This window comes from Parasteatoda tepidariorum, chromosome 4 (assembly GCF_043381705.1).
Source record: "Parasteatoda tepidariorum isolate YZ-2023 chromosome 4, CAS_Ptep_4.0, whole genome shotgun sequence".
NCBI classification, from domain to species: domain Eukaryota; kingdom Metazoa; phylum Arthropoda; class Arachnida; order Araneae; family Theridiidae; genus Parasteatoda; species Parasteatoda tepidariorum.
The window spans coordinates 98762342-98782615 of record NC_092207.1 but is presented as its reverse complement, the minus strand read 5'-3'; the positions used below and the strand labels follow the sequence as shown (position 1 = coordinate 98782615).

General features: G+C 29.4%; 1 protein-coding gene across 1 annotated transcript; it reads right to left on the bottom strand.

The window, feature by feature from the left end:
- Nucleotides 1-4843: 4843 nt before the first annotated feature.
- On the bottom strand, nucleotides 4844-20274 carry LOC107441201 (Proteasome beta2 subunit). The gene is made up of 7 exons (XM_043041942.2): nucleotides 20075-20274; nucleotides 14351-14432; nucleotides 13123-13220; nucleotides 10114-10254; nucleotides 7695-7869; nucleotides 5138-5289; nucleotides 4844-5050 (listed from the first exon to the last, which is right to left on the bottom strand). Exons 1-7 carry the CDS (start codon nucleotides 20134-20136, stop codon nucleotides 4930-4932), a joined length of 831 nt encoding a protein of 276 aa, XP_042897876.1. The 5' UTR covers nucleotides 20137-20274; the 3' UTR covers nucleotides 4844-4929.

Below are 20274 nucleotides of genomic sequence, written 5' to 3'. Positions count from 1 at the left end.
ATGTATCATTGTCTCCGATTACCCCCAGATGGAACCGTCTCATTGCAAAGAAACAAGCTCAAGGCTCTCATTGATTTAACGTTCTAAGAAGTTAAAATGTTAAATCACTTTATACTTATTTTTTGGTGTTACTGTATTTTATTTTGAAGGCATTTTTAAATACAATTAAATTAATAAACCAAAATAATATAAAATATAAACAATCAGCGTTCCCCCCCCCCCAGCGGGCCGCCGTAAGATTATCAAGCGTTGACAGGTCCGCGGTGATAAAAAGGTTGGGGAACACTGCTATAAAGAACTTATCCTGAAAATTTCAACAAAATCAAAAATCGCATGTATCCAACCCTGTCTGACTGATTAGGAAATCCATTGAGATCCTGGGGTCACATTTCGATTTCTAAATGAAATTGACCCTTGCAAGACGAACCCATATGGGTTTAGTATTTGATGAGTCTGCAATAACAATTTATTTGACAAAGCCATTAAAATTTTCATCAATAAAAAGTGACACGCAAAAAAATAATAATAAATAAATAACTAAAAAGAAAACGGGAGCTCCGTATTTTGGCCGCATTATAATCTATGACATTTCCATCACATACTATAGAGAATTTTCTAAAAAAAAGTTGTAATTCTACAAAATAAACATTAACAACTCTTCCGTCAGTATTAATCATTATAATGTAAAGTTTTTTCTTAAGGAAACGATTAAAAAAACTTTGCACTATAACGAATAGCATTACAGTGGAAAGAAATCTCACATAAAAATATCCGACATTCAAAATGTTAACCATAAACTTTATTTACTTATCTTCAATTGATCTTGGTGGAACGAGAAAATAAACCTGACCCACAGTAATGAGATTTTGTGCAAAGAATTATAAAGGATTTACTGATTTCTATCAGTAAATCTTTTAATGAATGCACATTCGTTCGAGACTTTTTACCACCAACAAATAGTTGCTTTTTCGCCAGGAAACCGTAACCTACATTTTATTATTATCGGAAAGGTGACTATACTCATTTTAATCTTAAAAAAAAACTTATTTTCGAGACTTGCTTCATTTCGAAAAGATTTTCTTCAAAAATAAGAATTATCTACACCAACGGTTCCCATTTTGAACCGTAGGTAGCCAACCATCTTTCTGCGGAACACCGATTTTATTTTATAAACGAAGTATGTAAAGACAATTGTGAATGTATTAACAAGTAAAATACTACTTTATCTTGAAAATTTTTAAAACGAGAAATTTTCCCCACCCGGCCACAGTGCTGATATAAAATATCCTCGGTGGCAGACGGATCACGGGTTAGAGTCCATTGCATTCAGGCCAACCGTGGGAGGTTTTCCTCTCCATGTAACGCAAATGCGAGGTAGATTCATCAAAAAGCTTTACATGAAGGCTAATTTCTCCCAATTGATCCAAGAGTGCCCTTGCCTTCTGAAATGGGTTCAAAATTACAAGGCTGTGGAATCGAGCATCAGTAGGCGTGAACTCAAAATAGGGTCGGCTGTTCAACGACGGTTATAAAATAAGCGAATGTCAAACCACGGTGGTTTACGGAATAGAGAGTTCGTTTCCCAAAGAAGTGAGCTAGGTTCGAATCCCAGCGGTGGAATTAAGTTCGCTTTCCGCTTGCACCCACCACAAAACTGACGTAAAATATCCTCAGTGGTAGACGGGTCAAGAGTTCCCTTATCGTCAAGCTGACCGTGGGAGGTTCTCCATGAAGCGCAAATGCGGGTTAGTTCTATCAAAAAGTCCTCCACAAAGGCAACATTTCTCCCAGTACTTGATCCAGGTGTTCCCTTGTCTTCTGTGTTGGGTTTACAATTACAAGGTCCCGCAGTGGACTGATCGTTAAGACACGGTTCCCAGCAGATCACCGAAGTCAAGCATCACTGGCTACGGTCAGTGTGCGTGTGGGTGACCACTTGGATCAGTCTGCGTAGGGACCGAGGGTGTGCGGTATTGGTCCTCGTTAAACTGTTCTACCGTAAAGTGCTCGACTTCGCGTGCAGGTCGTCGGGCTACCGAAGCGGGGGTGCCATCCCCTCTGCAGAGGATCAAAATTGTGATGGCATGTCTTCGGATCATCCTCAGGGATGTTTCCCAGACCGTCGCCAATAGCCCATTGTGCAGCTCTAGTACGACGTAAATTAACTACAATTACAAGACTACGGGGTTGAACATTCACAGTCGTAAACCATGGTTACAAAATAAAATAAAAGATTTTTTATTTATCATTAATCTTAAGTTATGTTGGACAGTTGAAGTGCTGGAGTAGAATCTAGTCTAGTTATGAGTTTGTTTATAGCGTATATATACATAAGCTGAAAATGAATGAAATAAACCAAATTATTTATTTTCGTTGACATTATATAACTAAAGATTACTGCAATAAACATTTAAAACGGTTATTAGGGAAGCATTTTTCCTCAATTTTCAAAATTCAGTATATTTTAAGTATAATAAAGACGCTAGCTCACTCATGATGATATCGTATTCAATAATTATCGTTCTATTAGCGTATATTCGATATTTATCGCAATATTTAAAAAAAAAAAAAAACGGTATTTCACGATACATCAATTTAGTATCAGTGTTTTAGATGCTAAGGAAAACTGTCCTTTCTGTTCTTGAGAAAATAGATTAAATTATACGCTTTTCTCTAAGATCAACGACGAACTTTCAGTTCGTTACAGTTACAATTGTTGTGATGTCAGCGGACCGACGTTATTATTAACAAATCAATGAGGACTGTCTTTAGTTGCGGAACAGCGGCGCTGCCTCACCGATCCAGAGAGTGTCTCAACTAATTGATGCTTGTTGCTACTCTTCTGTTACCTAATTGCAAGAATGTTATTTTGCTATACATCTATGTTTTGTTGGTTCATTAAATATACTTTTCACCATGATTCTTCATTGGGATATTTCGTCAAGGATGCACACAGTCTAACAACAATAAAATAAAACGCCGAAAAAAAAAACCATAGAATTTTAAGACTTTTAAACCAGCAGTTCCAAATGGTGTTCAAAGTTCCTGCAAGAGTTCAACGAGTTAGGACTGAATTCACATAAAGGACTTCTTTTTTCTACAAATTTGTAATTATATAAAGTTCCAATCAATAACTCATCATTCATTCAATTATTGGTTAATATTTATCATTTATTTAATATTTTAGTTTGAATTAATAGTTCTAAAGTAAAATGCCAACAAAAAAGAAATTGTACATTTTTTTGATAATAGAAGGGATAATTTTTCAAAGAATGCATTGAATAAACTAAGAAAAGTACATGCATTCATATTGCATTAGTTGGCTGGGATAGCCTGGTTGGCAGGACCCACGTTTTTCAGAACGGGAGTTTGAATCCAGCCGACTGAAGACGCCCTGTCTACTAAATGATGTCTGGTGCACGTTAAATCTGACAGAATAACAAAGTCCTCCATTTTTCCGCAACCAATCAGTACCTCTGGGGGTACTGAATTAGAGATGGATCATTGTCTGGTTCAGGTCAAAATTACGATCTGCGGACGAATGAATGGATCTGACCTATAAAAGGGGGTGACAGAAGTCAAATTCTTGGCCATAGATGGCACCAATGGAACCTTCTTTGCCTTAGTGGCATCTGACGACAACAACATTGCATTAGTACTTTCCAAACAAACAACTAAATTGTTAATAAAGAAATGCTTCCCTAAAAACCATTTTTCAATTTATTTCATTCATTTTCATTTAATGCTAATATACCAAATCAAATTCATAACAAGTCTAAACTCAGCTCCAGAACTGTGAATTCAACTGTCGGACATAAAACCTAATTTAAGATCATAAAAATAAATTAAGATGAAAAAAGGATGTTTTTCTTTTTATAAGTACTATTTTCAAAATAAAGCAGTTTTTTATGAGCAAATACGTTCAAAATGTCTTTACATACTTTAGTTATATCATCAGGGCTCCGTTAAAAGAATGATATTCAATTAGGGTTCCGTAGCTGAAATAAATTGGAAACGGCTGTCTTAAACAACTTCAATATCCACAGATCATTTTAGGTACAAAACAATTATTCATTCATAAACACTATAAAGTTACAATGCAATAAATAAATTTATATTTTGTAGTAGAATTGAAACTTTGACTTTTATATTGGGCACATAGGAATAAGAGGGAAATTTTTTTTGACAGAGCAATTTTTCTTTTTAAAAATATTTTTTGTTTCTACATATACAACATTTCACACGTTATGCAACATCTGTCAATTTTTATTAGATCAAAACACCAGATGTAAAACACACAAAATTTTTTTCCTAAGACTTGATTAATTCTTTTGTAATTAACAGGAATTGTAACAATACTTTAGCGTAAAAAAAAAATTAGCTCTTCTCACAGAGGGCATGTTTGAAAAAACGATTTTGTTGAAAAAAGGAATCTGAAGGAAGGAATTCCTACAGAATATTCTTAATCAGGAATATTAGGACAACTACAAGCCTTGTAACTGCATAAATTGACAGTACATCTTCACATAACAATTTATAAAAAATAGATATAACTTATTAAAAAGAATTTTTTTTTACTTATTGTTAAATGGTAAACTAAATATTTCTATTATTAAATGTTGCAAAATACAGTAATATCATGCAATAAATTTATAATAAAGGAGCAGCACTTTTTGTTTTAAACCTTTAATTTTGAATGATAATTAAAAACATAATAAAAGAGATCATATCTTATTGTCATAATGATCGTATCTGATCATATCTTATTGTCGTAATTTTTCTGAGAATGCATAAAACAGTAAGGTGACAAATATATTTTTGATGTATAAAAACATGAAAAAAATTGTAGAAAATACTTTTATTGGAAAACATATGTTTATGTAAACAATTACATTAAATAGTGAAAAAAATTACAGAACTAAGTGGTTTTTATGCTTCAACTTCCATATCTTCATCATTTTGTTTTACAGTTGTTTCAACAACTTCTAACTCAACCGTTTGCGAAGATAATATTGGAGTAGTACCAGGAGGATAGCTATACTTTCCAAAACTGTAAAAGAAATTATTATAATTAATTTTTAAATGGCAAAAGTCTATTAAGAAATAAAGTAAAATGAGAATGAAAACCAAAACTCACATTTGTCCTTTCACGTTAGCAACTTTATAGGGACGGATGTAATCTACTCCATCACTTGTAATAACACACAGATCAACAATGCTACCTGATCCTAAATCATTAAAAATACCAGCAGCAATGGCATCATGAACCAACTCCTTCCCTTCTTCAAGCTGGAAAAAAAAAATTTGTGTGCATGTGAAAGAAGTGAAGACAACTATTACAATACAAACTTATATGATAATGAACAAGCACAGGCGAAATTTTAAGCTACAAAATCAGACACAGCAACGTACTGAACACAAAACGTTCTGAACCCCAAAAATATTGGGGATAGTTGCAATCATTGTTTGGTTAGGTGAGGGATCCAAAAATTGGGCCCCTTAATAATAGTTTTACTTTTTGCATATTTGTTATATATTGAGAACTTTAACTTTTTAAGTGAATTGAAAAGGAACCACACAGGAACTGTTTGACCGATTTCGCTCAAATGTTGCATTTTGCCATGTAAAAAAACAATCGTTAAAATGATGTAAAAAAATGTAAACTTCACTATTAAATTTTTTTTTTACTATTTTTAAAATAGTAAGTATTTTTAAAATGTCATTCTTTTGCATGGAATATTCTTTGGATAAACGAATTTTATGGTTGTGTGCAAAAAATTTTCCACTCACTTAAATTGTTCTTGAGATATGGCAAAATATGCAAAAGAAAAACTAGTATTAAGGAGTGCATATGTTGGATCGCTATCCCGACCAAACTAACTCGGAAAACCTAGCCAACTAAATACTGGAATTTATATCAATACAGTGACAAAAAGTTAGCATCTTATTTTTTTTAAACATCTACCAGGTTTCATTCGATTAGGTTATGCAAAATACAGAATCCTAAAACTAGGATGAACTGTTGTGGATGAAATTATTTCTTACCATGAGCTGGAAGTTCATACATTTTATGGTTGTAATCAACATTTTACAAAAATAGTATTAATGAAGTAAAAAAATGTATAGCTTCAAAATAAAGCATATTTCATGAGTGATTACCAACAAATAAAACTCATTAAAGCAGACCTTGTTTGCAGAAGAAGGCCAAAGAAAAAAATTACGACATTGTTTTGGAACAATATACACATTCCAGACTATTTTTAATAAGAGCAACAAAAAAAAAAAAAATAATAATAATAAAAATTACCCTGCTGAAGTATACTAAAGACAAATTTAATTGCAAAAGAATGATAAAATATACTATTTTGTGTAGATCCAAATATTTTAATAGTTTCCAGTATAATTTTATTGATGGAGCACTGAATAAATAATTATTATTTGAGATCAATGCATGGAAAATTTGCATCAAAGAACAGGCACATAAAAAAAAATAATAACCAGCATCAATTAGTTAATATTTCCTCATAACAATATTTAAAAAAAATTTTTAATAAAGTTCAAGATTTCCCCAAACAAATTATTTGAAAGTAAGGTTTCCGTAACCTTTAAACAAAAACACAGTGAATACGTTGCTTAAAATTTTTTTTCAGTAATTAACAGTAACATTAATTCAATGTTTGTAACAGTAATTTAATGGACGGTTTATATATTTACTATTTAAAAATTATATAATTACTGTAACGTTGATTGGAATCTATCATTTTCAAAGTAAGGATGAAGTGGCAATTCAATAATTAGGGTATAAATTCCCACACATGCGAAACAATGAATCATATACATGAATTATATATAGAACATGCTGTTAGTTGTTAATGCACAGTAGCCGTTTGTCCATTTCCTCGTTTTAGCCCAACTTAATCTGTAACTTATAATTGAGTACATGTATGGTTGTAATTTGTTTTGTTTTTTTCACCACCCAGCAATAGCAAATGCTGTCCAACAATTTGTATATAATGTCTCTAAGTTCGAATTATCAAAATTTACAATATTTATTAACATTACTAGCTAAAATTTAAAAAAAAAAAAAAAACTACTGTAACTAAAATACAAATCTTTCAATACTTCAAATTGATTATTTAAAAATCTGCATTCGTAGAAACTTGACTGTTTCAAACATTTAAAAAAAAATCAGGAGTGTTATTGCAAAAAGCTAAAAATCAAGACAAATTTCGAATCACGATCATCAGGACAATTACAAACCTTTCATTAAAGTGAGTGATAATATTGCTTGAGTTATAAATATGTTATAATAACTGTCACACTTAAAAATGACAAATGTAGCTTAAAGTTCTGAAATTTAAATTTCAGACGATATCACATTTAAGATTCACTTTCAAATTAAGTGCTTTTTACTCATAAATTATTTATCACTTATGCTAAGATTTTAATCTAAAAGAAAATTATTTTCAAACTTTCCATAAACTATCAAGATCTACAGGGAATTAGAAATATATATATATANTATATATATATATATATATTATATATACACGGTTCCCACCTGCAATAAAAAATTAATTGAATGAAAATTGAATTTTAAATGAAAATGTAACATATTTCAAGGCAACTATGTTTGATTTGGATAACATTTGGTGTGAAGCCTCTATAAAAGGAAGAACAATAAAGTAGCATACTGCCATATCTGGTTTCCATCTAGTTTCAAAGACAGACATTGCAGCTAAGGATCCTGAACCTGTGCAGTCAAAGGGTGCCTTTTGATAAGATCCATGAGGATGGATAGAATAGATACTAGGACCACTTTCGTCCACTCCTCCAAGAATTAAGGCAGCACCAACATGACCTTGATATCTAACAAAAGAAACAAGCTTCAACATTTTAATGCATATTATTATTACAATTTAAAACACTAGAGTAAGTCTGATATACAAACTATAGAGAGTTTCTCTCACTGTTCAAGTGAGTTATTCAATTTAAATTAAACAAGTAAATTAATTTGACACAACTTTTTCAGATAATCTAGAAATAAAGTAGCCTGATCATTTTCTTTCCTATGATTATTGTTAACATTTGGCACTTAATCCTCAAATTCATTTTAACTACATTATTTGCCAAAAAGTCTCGGCATTACGTAATTTCATTTTCCGCATACATAACTAATGCTTTGACTCTGACTAAAACTCACTCTCTCTTCGACCGTAACACTTGGGAATACATTCAGCTCTGATTAGTTTCTTTAAGAAATCATTGCTACAGCTCAGCTACTGCATTTTTTCTTTGTTTTTATTGTTCCATTTTTTTAAATTATTATTTGACATTTCTTCATTCACATTGGGTGGGTATTGAGAATCAATAGCATTTAAAACAAAAATTTTCCCACCTTTAAATAATCTACGTTTTTATTTTATCAAGTATATTCAAATTTAGTAGAGCTTCACCAGTTAATAATATTTCCTTCTAAAAATTTTATGTTAAAATATAATTGCACATCATTTTATTCTTGACATTTAACATATAGATGAATAATTCTTAACGAATGATACATTATCATACAAATTCAATTTTACAGCAAAACTCCGCACATCTAAATTACTACTTAAGCATATTACCAAAACTTTATTTGCTTGAAACTCTATAAATATACATATATAAATTAAAGAGTTTTAAGGTCAAAAAATAAACTGGAAAATAAAATAGCTTACACACTTAAGTCTGAAGAATATGACAATTACATGGCTAGGATACTACAACGAAATTCAAAAATATTTTCAATGATGTCATCAAACATTCACTTGCTTTTTAATAAGTTGTAATACAAATTCACATGTTTTGCCATCTAGATCCAAAGTTAGTTAGACCTTTCAATTTTGCTACTTGCAAAGCTCTGCTACATGATTTTCTACTAGGGAATTCAGAAATTTTCCAATTCTGATAATGTGTCATTTATTCACAGATTTTTCAAATCAAGCAATCTGACAATCATGCTTTGGCTTGTTTCAGAACCCTACTTCACACAAAAGTAGGAATCTTACATTTAAAGTACACCATCCTCTATAACTAGTTATGGTAAAAAATTTATTAAAGGATTATTATTGTTCAACAGTACAGTTTCAACAATTTATTAAACTGTTTTCTTTTAAACAAGTTCAGTCACATAATAACTGTATGAATGCTATCTGTGCCAATGTTTTGTAGGTAAAAAATCATTTTAGGTTCTCTAGAATTTGAGTCCTGTTAGCACGTAATTTAATAAGAAAGTTTTGATTTTAACAATGGGTAATACAAATGAAGCGACTATATTTTTTATGCTAATACAAAGTTTGGTTTTAAAATACACTTCAGAAAAATCAAGGAGAACAATATTCTTACTTCAAAAATTATTTTAACTAACCAAAAGCACAAAAACATACTTAATAACTATAAAATTGACAGACTGACAATTCACAGAAAGCTGTACAACCATGTTTAATTAGAAGATAAAACTTTAAATACAACAAAAGAAAACTACACCCGACAAAACTAAACACAACTCTTCAAGAGAAGAACATAACACTGTCAAAAGCAATACATAACTAACTACAAAAACACAAACTTCCTTCTAGTTGAGACAAAACAAGGAGGAAAACACTGCCCATCTATTTGTTTACGTTTTCCGACAAACTTGATATTAAAATCGTATGAAAAAGAGCCACAGTAAAAGCGGATTCTGACACAGTTCTAAAAATTTAAAATGGCAAAAATCCACCTAACAAAAAGAATATAATTGGAGGAAGAATCCCACACAAAAGTCTCTTCAATGGGATTTAGAAAAAGTTTCAAAATAAGAATGTTAGATTGCAGAACTGAAAACTTGCCTGATTATAAGTTTTTGATGCACAGAAAAAGCCTAGTTTACTAATTTTTAGACAAGGAGAGATGACATGAAAAACCTGGAAATCTGGGGTACACCCGGAATAAAATCACCGTAGAATTGAATCATTCCAAATGAAAAACAATGCCAGAAATTAAAGTATTTTACTTTTCAAAAATTTATGGCGGCTTAAAATCAAAGACATCAGTATATTTTGAAACAGGATTATAGAACAAAATACTAACCTGAAAAGGTACTGATAGAGTAAACGATTAGCTACACACACAGGAACGACACGATCTGTTGCCAGTCGATGAAGCTCCAATTGAGATGCTATCATCTTAGTAACTTGTTCAGTATCAGCAGCTGTGCCAGCACCACAACAACTTGAAAAAAAAAAATTCTTAATTATTTGAAATTTAAGTGTTTGCGCAGTTTTCGAAATATTTTTTTCCAGAAAATACAACAGATTAACGTGTGATGTGATTAAAGATTAATATGTGATTCAAAACCTGCTTTGACAGATCAAAATATTATCTAAAAGGAGTAATTAAATGTTGAACTAACTCAAATCCCTAGGTTCGTGTCGACAAACAACTACATGACAGCAGATACTATTTTCCATTCATTTCTAAATAACAATAGTTTAGTCAAAAGTGTGGTTTCTATTTAATTTTGAGCCCTACCCATGAAAAAAATTATCAGCGTGCTCCCGGACTAGCATTCGATGTATAAAGATGGTGTGGTATACTGCTTTGGTTTTGCTCGTGATTTTGTCATAAAATAGCATGGTTCATTTCATAAATTCTTAATAACATAATTTTTCATTTTAACTCATATTATTATTCATTTTTGAAAAAAAATTATTGAAAAAAAAAATTAGAAAAAAAATATATATATATTGTCATGTGGGGCTACTTTGTGCAGGATTTCGCAGTTTTTGAACTTTGACATGTAAAAAAACCATGTTAATTCAAACTTTAGTAAAATTTATCGATATTATATTCATAACTAGACTCAGACGAGTGAATTTGATCAATATTGGCATTATTTGCATGTAATATTTGCAAATAATAAGTCAAAACATACCTTGCACAAAGTAGCCCCCAGGTAGGGCTACTTTGTGCAGCGATAGGAATTCAGTTTAATAATCATGTTTTCAGTAAAATATTGATATAAAATTGTTAAAAAAGTTAATTGTTGACATTTTTAATAAGAAAAACATCAAGATATGTAAAGATATTAGTTTGAAAATAATTTTCAGTGTTAAAAAAAACATTTTTTATAAAGAATTTTTTCTTAAAAAGAATGTTTATTTCAAAACATTTGAGTTTAAACAAAAGGAAACCATATACATTTTTGAACATTGAAATCGATGAAATTTCAAAAATAATAATTATTACATATTCATAAACATTTATAATATTGATAAATTTGAGAATAACATGCTTGAATGAACATGACAGAATTTGCTCTTCAGTTTCTGTCAAAATCACCTGATGTCCTATAAAATATATTTTTATGTGTTAAATCATTTGATAAATTCATTGAAAAATCTTTGTAGAAGAAAAATAATAGTTTACCATCGCGTTTCACGTGTTTCTTGTGAGTTTTATTAGAGATTGTATTTCTGTGGATTTTGTACTTCCGAGAAGCTTCTTCAATCGACATACCACCAGCAACTGCTTGCAAACATTGTTGCAGCTTTTCTAAAGTGTAATCACGGTAGTTTCTCGTTTCAGGTATCTTTTTTTACGCCTGACCATTTTTCTGTCGAAAAAAATGAATGAAACTTTGCACAAAATAGCCCCACATTGCATTTTTTTTCCATTTTCCGTTTATTTGTTATTAATTTTCAAAATTTTTAACGCTAACATGATATAATTGTTTATTAATATATAAATAAAAAATTTTGCACCTACGACAACTGTTTTATCAACGTCTTTGCATTTCACAGCTAAAGTTTCCACGCACACTTTTCAACGTCCGACGTTCTCGGAAAGTTGTTGACATTGGATAAACAAAACACACTCTGAGATTGTTTTAAAATTCGAAAAAATGTTTGCAGTAATAGAGGAGACTTCTATCTTCAAATTCCACACATTTTTAATGTGAAAAAAAAAACATAATACTGAATAGCAGCACTTGAAAAGTGCCAAATTCGAATTTGCACAAAGTAGCCCCACATGACGGTACATAAAGAAATAGACCAGTGAATATGAAACAGGGGTTTGCCCAGACATTTTGTGAAAGGTCCTGTTTTTGTAAAATTGTGAAAAAACTATTTTTAATTTGTGAATATAAAATAAGCGTCAAATCACATTCTTTCAACCAGGGTCCTGCTTTTGTGAATTTGTGCGAATAGGGTCCTGTTATTTAAAAAATTGCTAAAAACCTTTTCAAGAAGTTTTTAAATTGTAAATAGATTCAAGATTCTGCTCAAGAATTGCTGCTACTAAATTAGAAATACAACATACAAATATTTGGTATTTAGCCTATACTGCTCAACACAGAATATTCATTTTGGACGAATAATGGAAACAAAATCACTCACATTTTTAATAATTTCAATAGACATATTTTAAATAACACAACTTAGTAATGTATCACTTTTAATGTGTTACACATTAAGTAAACTTAAACAATTCTTAAATTTATAATAGTTCAATTAACACTAGAAAGACTGAAACTTAGTATCTATCTATATTGCCAAAAAGCAGTCAAAAAGACTTCCTTTAGACAACCTAGTGTTAAAAAAATTGTCCAAAATTTTTATTTACATAACATTCAAGTAATTAATTTTATGAATAAATATAAATTGATCAATTATTTACAAAAAAAAAATAAATTATGATTTAATATTAATAAGAATGCTTTTACAAATTTTATGACTTACTTATACATGACAAATTCAGGACATTTATTAAATTGATAAGTTTGCAATTAATCAAATTCCGAATTTATGTATCACCCAACAAGTTTATGATGTTGAGTTTTTAGTGTATATAGGCTTTGCAAGCAGCACTATAATCATTTATTCACAAAATACATAATAAAATCACACATGAAGTCACAATTCACTTAATCAACTTGAAATTCAGTCCCTTTTACAGCTTACAGACTTTGGGCAAAAAAGATAAAAAAATTCTTTTATGTGGTTCTCTTTTTATAAAAGAGAATCAATCACAAAGTAAGCCAAGGAAACACGCAAACCTAATATGAAACTATATAGTATAAACATCACAAATACTTACTACATATTGGGAGCCATGTAGTGAATTTTCTCACAATTCTTATCAGCAACAATTGAGCCTGAAGTAGCTCGAGTATCAGCTCCAAGAATCACACCATCCTTAAAATATACATATATATGAAACAAAGGTAAAATGATGATGCATGCATATTATTTTCTTTCATAGTAATTCAAATGACAAGATTGAAAAACAATATTTATTACAGCAACAAATGCGTAATTTTGCATGGCACAATACAAAATCGGACAAATAATTCTCGAGAAATCAAAGTTTAAAAAAGTTGTATATTTAAAATTCAATTTCTCAGGAACAATTTGGCCGATTTTGTTCAAAGTGTGTATTTTCCAATGTAAAAATTATATAGGTACTGTAAAATGATGTAAAAAATTATATACATTAAAAAAAAATTTTCCAGACTACTATTAAATAAAATAATAAATATTTACTAAAATTTATTTTTTGCATGCAATTATATTCAGACAAATGAATTTAGACAAATGATAGGGACTAAAAATTGGCTTAAAAAGTTCTCAGGAAATGGTGAAGTACATATACCCACAATGACAGTGCCAATTATTTACTAAGAATTTCCAAGATGCGTACTTCCCTTTTCAGATGATTGGGACTCTACAATAAAAAGTAAAATTAACAATAAAGGGTCCAAACTTAGTATCGCTCTCCTGATTAAACTGTAGTGGTAGGGGCCATATTTCCTAGTCTCTGCTACCCTATATTTTAGGGACAGAAACCCGAAGCCGTTTAAAATAAAGGGTATGTTTATTGAGAAAAAGTAAATTTGTATCTAATTTCATAATTTAAAATATCATGTGCAATAATTTGCATATTCCAGGTCACCCTATTGAACCATTAAGATTGATTATTAGATCAAAAGTTATTCAAGATTGTCGGGGTTGTGCACTGTACATCTATGCCAACACTGTAAAGATTTCACTGTTCTTTGTCATTAATTTTCATGAGTTCATGACAGTGATTAACATTAGACATGATTATCATTAATATTTTTTCCATACTGAGGAATAAAGAAATTATTCATTAATATCAACTTATTTGGCTTGTAAAAGTTGATTTTCTTTCCAGCAGCTATTATCTAAACAAACCTTATTTTAAATTAACAGTGAAACATGAAATATATATTTACAATGTCAAATAAAAATTTACTATCAACAGAAACTTAATTAAAAATAGTTTATAAAAGAAGAAAATTTACCTTAAAGACCATGCCAACAATGGTTGTACCTGTTTTTTTAGCTTTTGGAACAGGATATCCTTTTGAAGTCATGTATGCATTTCTTCATTAGAAGAAAGAAAGAAAAAAAAAACAATTTTAAATATCATAATAACTATGTAACAAAAAAATAAGTAAACAACAGAGCATGACATATTTCAATATGTGAAAGAGTAATAAGCTAAAATCATAAACTAAGTTAAAATATTCTGATCACAAAGCTTGTCCAAGAATCTAATTATAAAATGCCTTGGCAATTCCATGCCTACATGTATTGTGGAAGTGGTGTTGCACATCGATTAGCTATAAGCCTTTTATATCAAATTGAAAAAGTTTTTTGCTGAATAACATAAAAGTATGACTAATTTTCTCTTTTGAGCAAAATAAATCTAGATAAATGGTGAAGTAATAATATGATCACTCTGATTACCTGAGAAGAACAAGAGACATTTACAAATAAGCATCATTGTCTAAACTAAATATTATGAAATCCAATTTTAAATTATTTAAAAAAAATAATAAAAAAAAAGGTAGGTCGACTTATTAAATAGCCATAAAAAAATTTACATATTTAATATTTATTATTTAAAAAACTTTGTGTACCCTTGTTGCAAAGATTTATTAAGAAATTTACAGAGCACATTATGAATATAAATAAGTTTATATCGGTATATTTATTTAACTTATTTAAAGCAAAAGTAATTTTTAGAATTACCAACAGATAGAAAAGTCAACTTTTTCTAGTTAATAAAAAATTCCATCTCGATTTTTAAGCTATTTCCAGGAATCATTAAAGTTATCGAATGTTTAAAATGTCGGTACGCATTTGTTTTCTCAAAAACTGCTTAAACAATAATGTTCAAATTTGTATACTTTACAATAAACAAAAAGCGATGAATTCATATCAAAAATGATTTTTGATACATAAATGAATTCAACAGTTGTGCAAATGTTTAGATTCAGAGTTTTGAGATATGAGAAACTATGTGAAAACATTAAGGGGTACAAATTTCCTACTGCTCTTCTGACTAAATTTATTAAGGTCATAATTCCAAATTTGCAGCTATTCCCCACATTTAGAGGATCAGTAATCTGCACCTATTAAAAAAAACATTACATTAATTTAGCAAAAGTTTTCAAGTTTCTTAACTTAAAATATCGTCTACACTAAGTAATTTATTTGGGGTGACTTCTTTAAACCATTAAAATTGAGTTCCAGTGTGCGAAAATACAATAGATAATTTAATTAAAAGTCATGTTATGTTTTTGTGTACTGGGTTTATAAAACTTTTGTGTACCATATTTCATGAAATTGGTACTTTTAAATTTGATTAGGTGTCAAAAAGTGTCATGCCATAATAACATTGTATCAGAGCTCATTCTAGGCAGAAAAAAGGGCAGGGTGCAAAAGTTTTTTAAAAAAAGGGCATTATACTAAAAAGGCAATAATTTCTTTCTATGGGCTTTGCACGTTTATAATAACATTGTCAATTAGTAAAAGAATAAATTTTTTTTAAACTTTACATAAAGTAGCAAAGCAATCATATTAATACCAATTTTTATTAATAAATTAACACATATATCAATTTTATGAGATAATTAGCTTAGTAATTTATTTAAAATGCATGCATAGATTAATAAAGTACCTAATAAATGCATGTTATTGAGTGTCTGTAGTTATGATTTAATAATTAATATGATTAATAATAATTATGATTCAATGATAGTGGAAGTAACTGCAAACTTTCAAAGACAAGTACAACAAGGGGGTGTGATGGCTATTTTTTCTTTCCCATATAAATCTATGTATTGACAGCGATGACAAACTAATTAAAAAGAGTTAAAAATAACAAAAGTTTAAGAAATCCATTGTAAAGTTTGGGGAAAAAATAAAGAAGGGTTAAGGAAAGAAAGGGTAAAAAAAGGATATGGAGTCTATTACATCAGGATACTAATTTACTTCAGGGGCAACAGGGTGGATTCTTTTGACTAAAAGGGCAGCAGGGTGCTGCACCATGTTTACCCTGCCTAGAACGAGCTCTGTGCAGTGTTCATTCTAGACCTTAAAAAGAGCAAGGTGCTAGAAAGTGAAAAGGGCATTATTTTCCCCTAAAAAAGGGTACCTATCACGAAAAAGGGCATTGTACACAAATATTTTCATAACTTTTCAGAGACCCAAAATATACAAAGTTTTTAATTTTATCTCCAGATAAAATTTAAATTAAAAAATAATTCTTCAGTTAAATTTGCACAGTCTATAAATTAGTTTTAAAATCAGCAAAATTCTCGAATTTCAAAAATGTTGCGTGTCGTAATAACATATTAAATATATCGGGATTTTAAAGAACAATATCAAAGTCAATGAAAAAATTATTAATGCTTGCAGAAAAAGCGATNATTAATACTTGCAGAAAAAGCGATCGAAAATTAATGTGTACTTAAGATGGATTTTAAAGAACAATATCAAAGTCAATGAAAAAATTATTAATACTTGCAGAAAAAGCGATCGAAAATTAATGTGTACTTAAGATGGAATCGTCGCGAATCAAGCACGTGAAAAATTTATTACCAAACCATGAAATTCGTTAGCCAAGACACATTAATTACATTGGAATCCAAAATTTCATGAGGAAATAATCAAGAAATGACGAACAGCTGCCGGAAAAGTGATTCATAAACAATGTGGATTGTCGGTAGAATAGATCTAAATTGAGAATGCCAAAAAGTGATTCAAACTAGTGATCCAAATCAAACCAGGTTGTTTTAATAACATTGTATAAAAATTATCAGATTAAGAAAAAATAAATAGAAATCACATATTCAGATTCATTGGGTATGCAGTGCAGGGTGGAATTTTTAATTCAAAAGACAAATGGGGCGCCCCGCAAATCCCGTCTAGAACGAACCCTGCATCGTGGCTCCAAATAAACAATTTTTTTGAAAAAACATGTAGAGGTTTTCCCAGGGAGTGACTACATGTTATATTCTTTAAGTTGGTGTTTTTTTCTAATTTCCTGTGCTAAAATTTGGAGGTTATTCTGCAGCAGATCAAGATATTGAAGCCCTCCCAGCATTTAAAATAATGACATAAAATTGTCAAGAGATGAAAGTTGTCGAGTTTGAGTTCAGTTTAAAAGGTAATCCATAATAAGAAAAAGGAAACATTCAGTAAGCAAAAAAATTAACAGTTTAGCAAAATTATTATATAAGGTATAAATTCAATTGAACCACGAGCTTAAAGCTTGCAAATTATGATTAATTATGCTTATCATACTTTTCATTTTCATCACAAACACCAATATACAGGGATGAGATTAGCCAAAACGCAAAAAAGCTGAATTTCCACAATAGTAAATTTTACGCAAGCGCAACCCTTTAATAATAAATTCCTGACAGTTTAAGGTAATAAATAATGTTTTGACATACAATTATGTACTAATCTATTATTATAAAAACGATTACATTGATACTTAACATTTAGTGGGAAAAAAATTACCAATTGAAAAAATAAAGCTGGAAATTATATTTTTCCTCAGTTCACATAAGAGACAATTACTACTTGAAAAACTACCTGGTTTAGAAAATTAAAACTACTGAGAATATTCATTAATATTTCATTTTTTAATAAATACTGTTATGTGATTTATAGCAAATATATCAGTAATATTACTTTTTTAAATTATATTGGAGAAAAAAAACTTTAACAATGGACCGAATCATTGTGTTTATTATAATTTCATCTAACTACAGCCCTCTAAAACATATCAATACCAGTGAAGTAGAAATATAAAGTAACTCCTTAACATATAAAAATTGCTATTTTAGTTTGAAAAATTACATGACAATCAGCAATTGTTTAGATAATTGTTTTTTATTTGATAAGAATTTTGCATTTTATAGCATAAATAACAGCAATTATAAATAAAATTTTGATGATGAGTTAATTAACTCTTTTTCCCCCAAAAATTTTTTTTAATTAAATCCCTTTTTAGGTGATTGCTTTTGTTTGCATCAGGGTTGGAGTTTTTGCTGGCAAAAAGGGTTTTTTGGTCAAAACCTGGTAAAAACCAGCAAAAACTGGTAACCAAATTATCTAAATTGCTGATTAAATATTATTACAAAATACTTGAAACAAATTTAAATCGATCCTAAGGAATAATAATTTTGATACAATACATGAAAAAATTATTTTTAACATATTAATAATTAATATAAAGGCAATAATTTTTAAAAGATTGAAAGTTTTTGACCTCTTTTCATTTTAGAATCCTTAAATAAATGTTTTTTTTACAAATGAATAAATATTATTATTTGTATAATATTATTATTATTTATTATAAAAAAGTATTATTTGTACAATAACTAACTACACATCTTGATAGATATTTTATGCTTTAAATTATAGTTATATTAATTTAAAATAAGTTCATTTCACTGGAAAAAGAAAATAATTGCAAATTTTCCAATCAATAATGCTTTAAACTACTAAAATGGTGTATTATTACATTATGATTTCATTATGGAATAAAAATTTTGTTAATTTTTTTGTAATTATTCATATTTATAGTATATATTTCAATTTTAGGAATAATTTTGTCACAAAAATGTGTTTTTGTCCTCTCATCTTGGAAAATATAGGTTTTTGCCAATTTGCTTGGCAAAAACCTGTTTTTGCCAGGACGGTTTTTACCAGTATTTACCATGGTTTTTTCCACCTGCGGCAAAATCTTGCCAACCCTGCTATGAGATACACTGATTTCTGTAGACAAATNTAAATACGAATCACAATATCGGATTTTTAAATCTCGTAAATAAGAATCGCAACGTACAATATTCAAATCGCGTGAATAAGAATCGCAACACGCAAATATGAAAAGCTATGTTTGATATTAAAATCGTGTGAATAAGAATCGAGATATTAGCATATTCCAGGCTTGGGACCTCTAAAAGGCTTGTCAGAAGCAGCGTCGTTTGAACAACGAAAATCGGATCTATCTGGAGGGCGGGTAAAAAATTCAGAAAATCTTATCTGCTGTGTGTAAAAGGGCAGAAAATAGGTAAAATAAGTAAAAATGAGAAAGGATTGGTAGCTATGTAGCTTGAATTTTCTGTTTCTTTTTGTAAATCAGTGAATTTTCTGAAAAAGCGGAATACTTAAAAAAATGAAATCTTTAGAACATCTGAATTTTTGATAAAAAAGCTGAAATTTAAGAGATAAAAGTGAAAAAAGCGGAAATCCGCTAAAAAGCGGAAAAATCTCATCCCTGAATATATCTTTAAAAAAAAAAAATGGAAGAAAGAAAACGTAACAACGAGATATATAAGCCTACCAGAAAAAACAATGAAAGAATACTTATATTTTTAATCAAAGTAAACGCAACCTACTAAATCTAATGTTTCATTTTATTCAAATAACAATAAGTTAGTAATTCGCCATAACGCATCATACCATATAATTAAACATACATTTTTAATGAAACTACAACGAAAAAAAAAAAAAGAAAAAAAGAAATTATAATCTGAAAAAACCAACGTAACAGTATTGAAAATAGTTGTTTGCGTTAAAATAATAAAAATAATTTTTCATAAGGCATAACTATTTGTGATTGTCCTTTATGCCAATGGCTCTCAATGGGATCATTTCTACAAGAATTGAAATTTTTTTTATTTGTACCATCGATTGAGAATGATAGTTTAAATACTTACCTTAAACAGTTATTAAATTTAAATCCAGGAGTCGGCAAACTTGAAACACAATCGGTAGCCATGATGACAAACTATCCAGCGAAGATGACAATAACTTTTTCTATTTTTTAGAAACTAAATGAAAGTAGAAGTCTTTGCTAGTTGCAAGCGATTTGTTCATTCATGGATTTGCCACAAATGATGAAAATATAAGGGTCAAT

Excerpts from the sequence above, each read along its gene's own strand:
- LOC107441201 (XM_043041942.2), bottom strand. The coding sequence starts at position 20,136 with ATGGCTACCGATTGTGTTTCAAGTTTGCCGACTCCTGGATTTAAATTT. Across the intron at positions 10,255-13,122 it reads TACATGGCTCCCAATATGTA|TTGTTGTGGTGCTGGCACAG; the intron begins GTAAGTATTTGT and ends TTTTTTTTCAAG. Across the intron at positions 5,051-5,137 it reads GCTAACGTGAAAGGACAAAT|TTTTGGAAAGTATAGCTATC; the intron begins GTGAGTTTTGGT and ends TTTCTTTTACAG.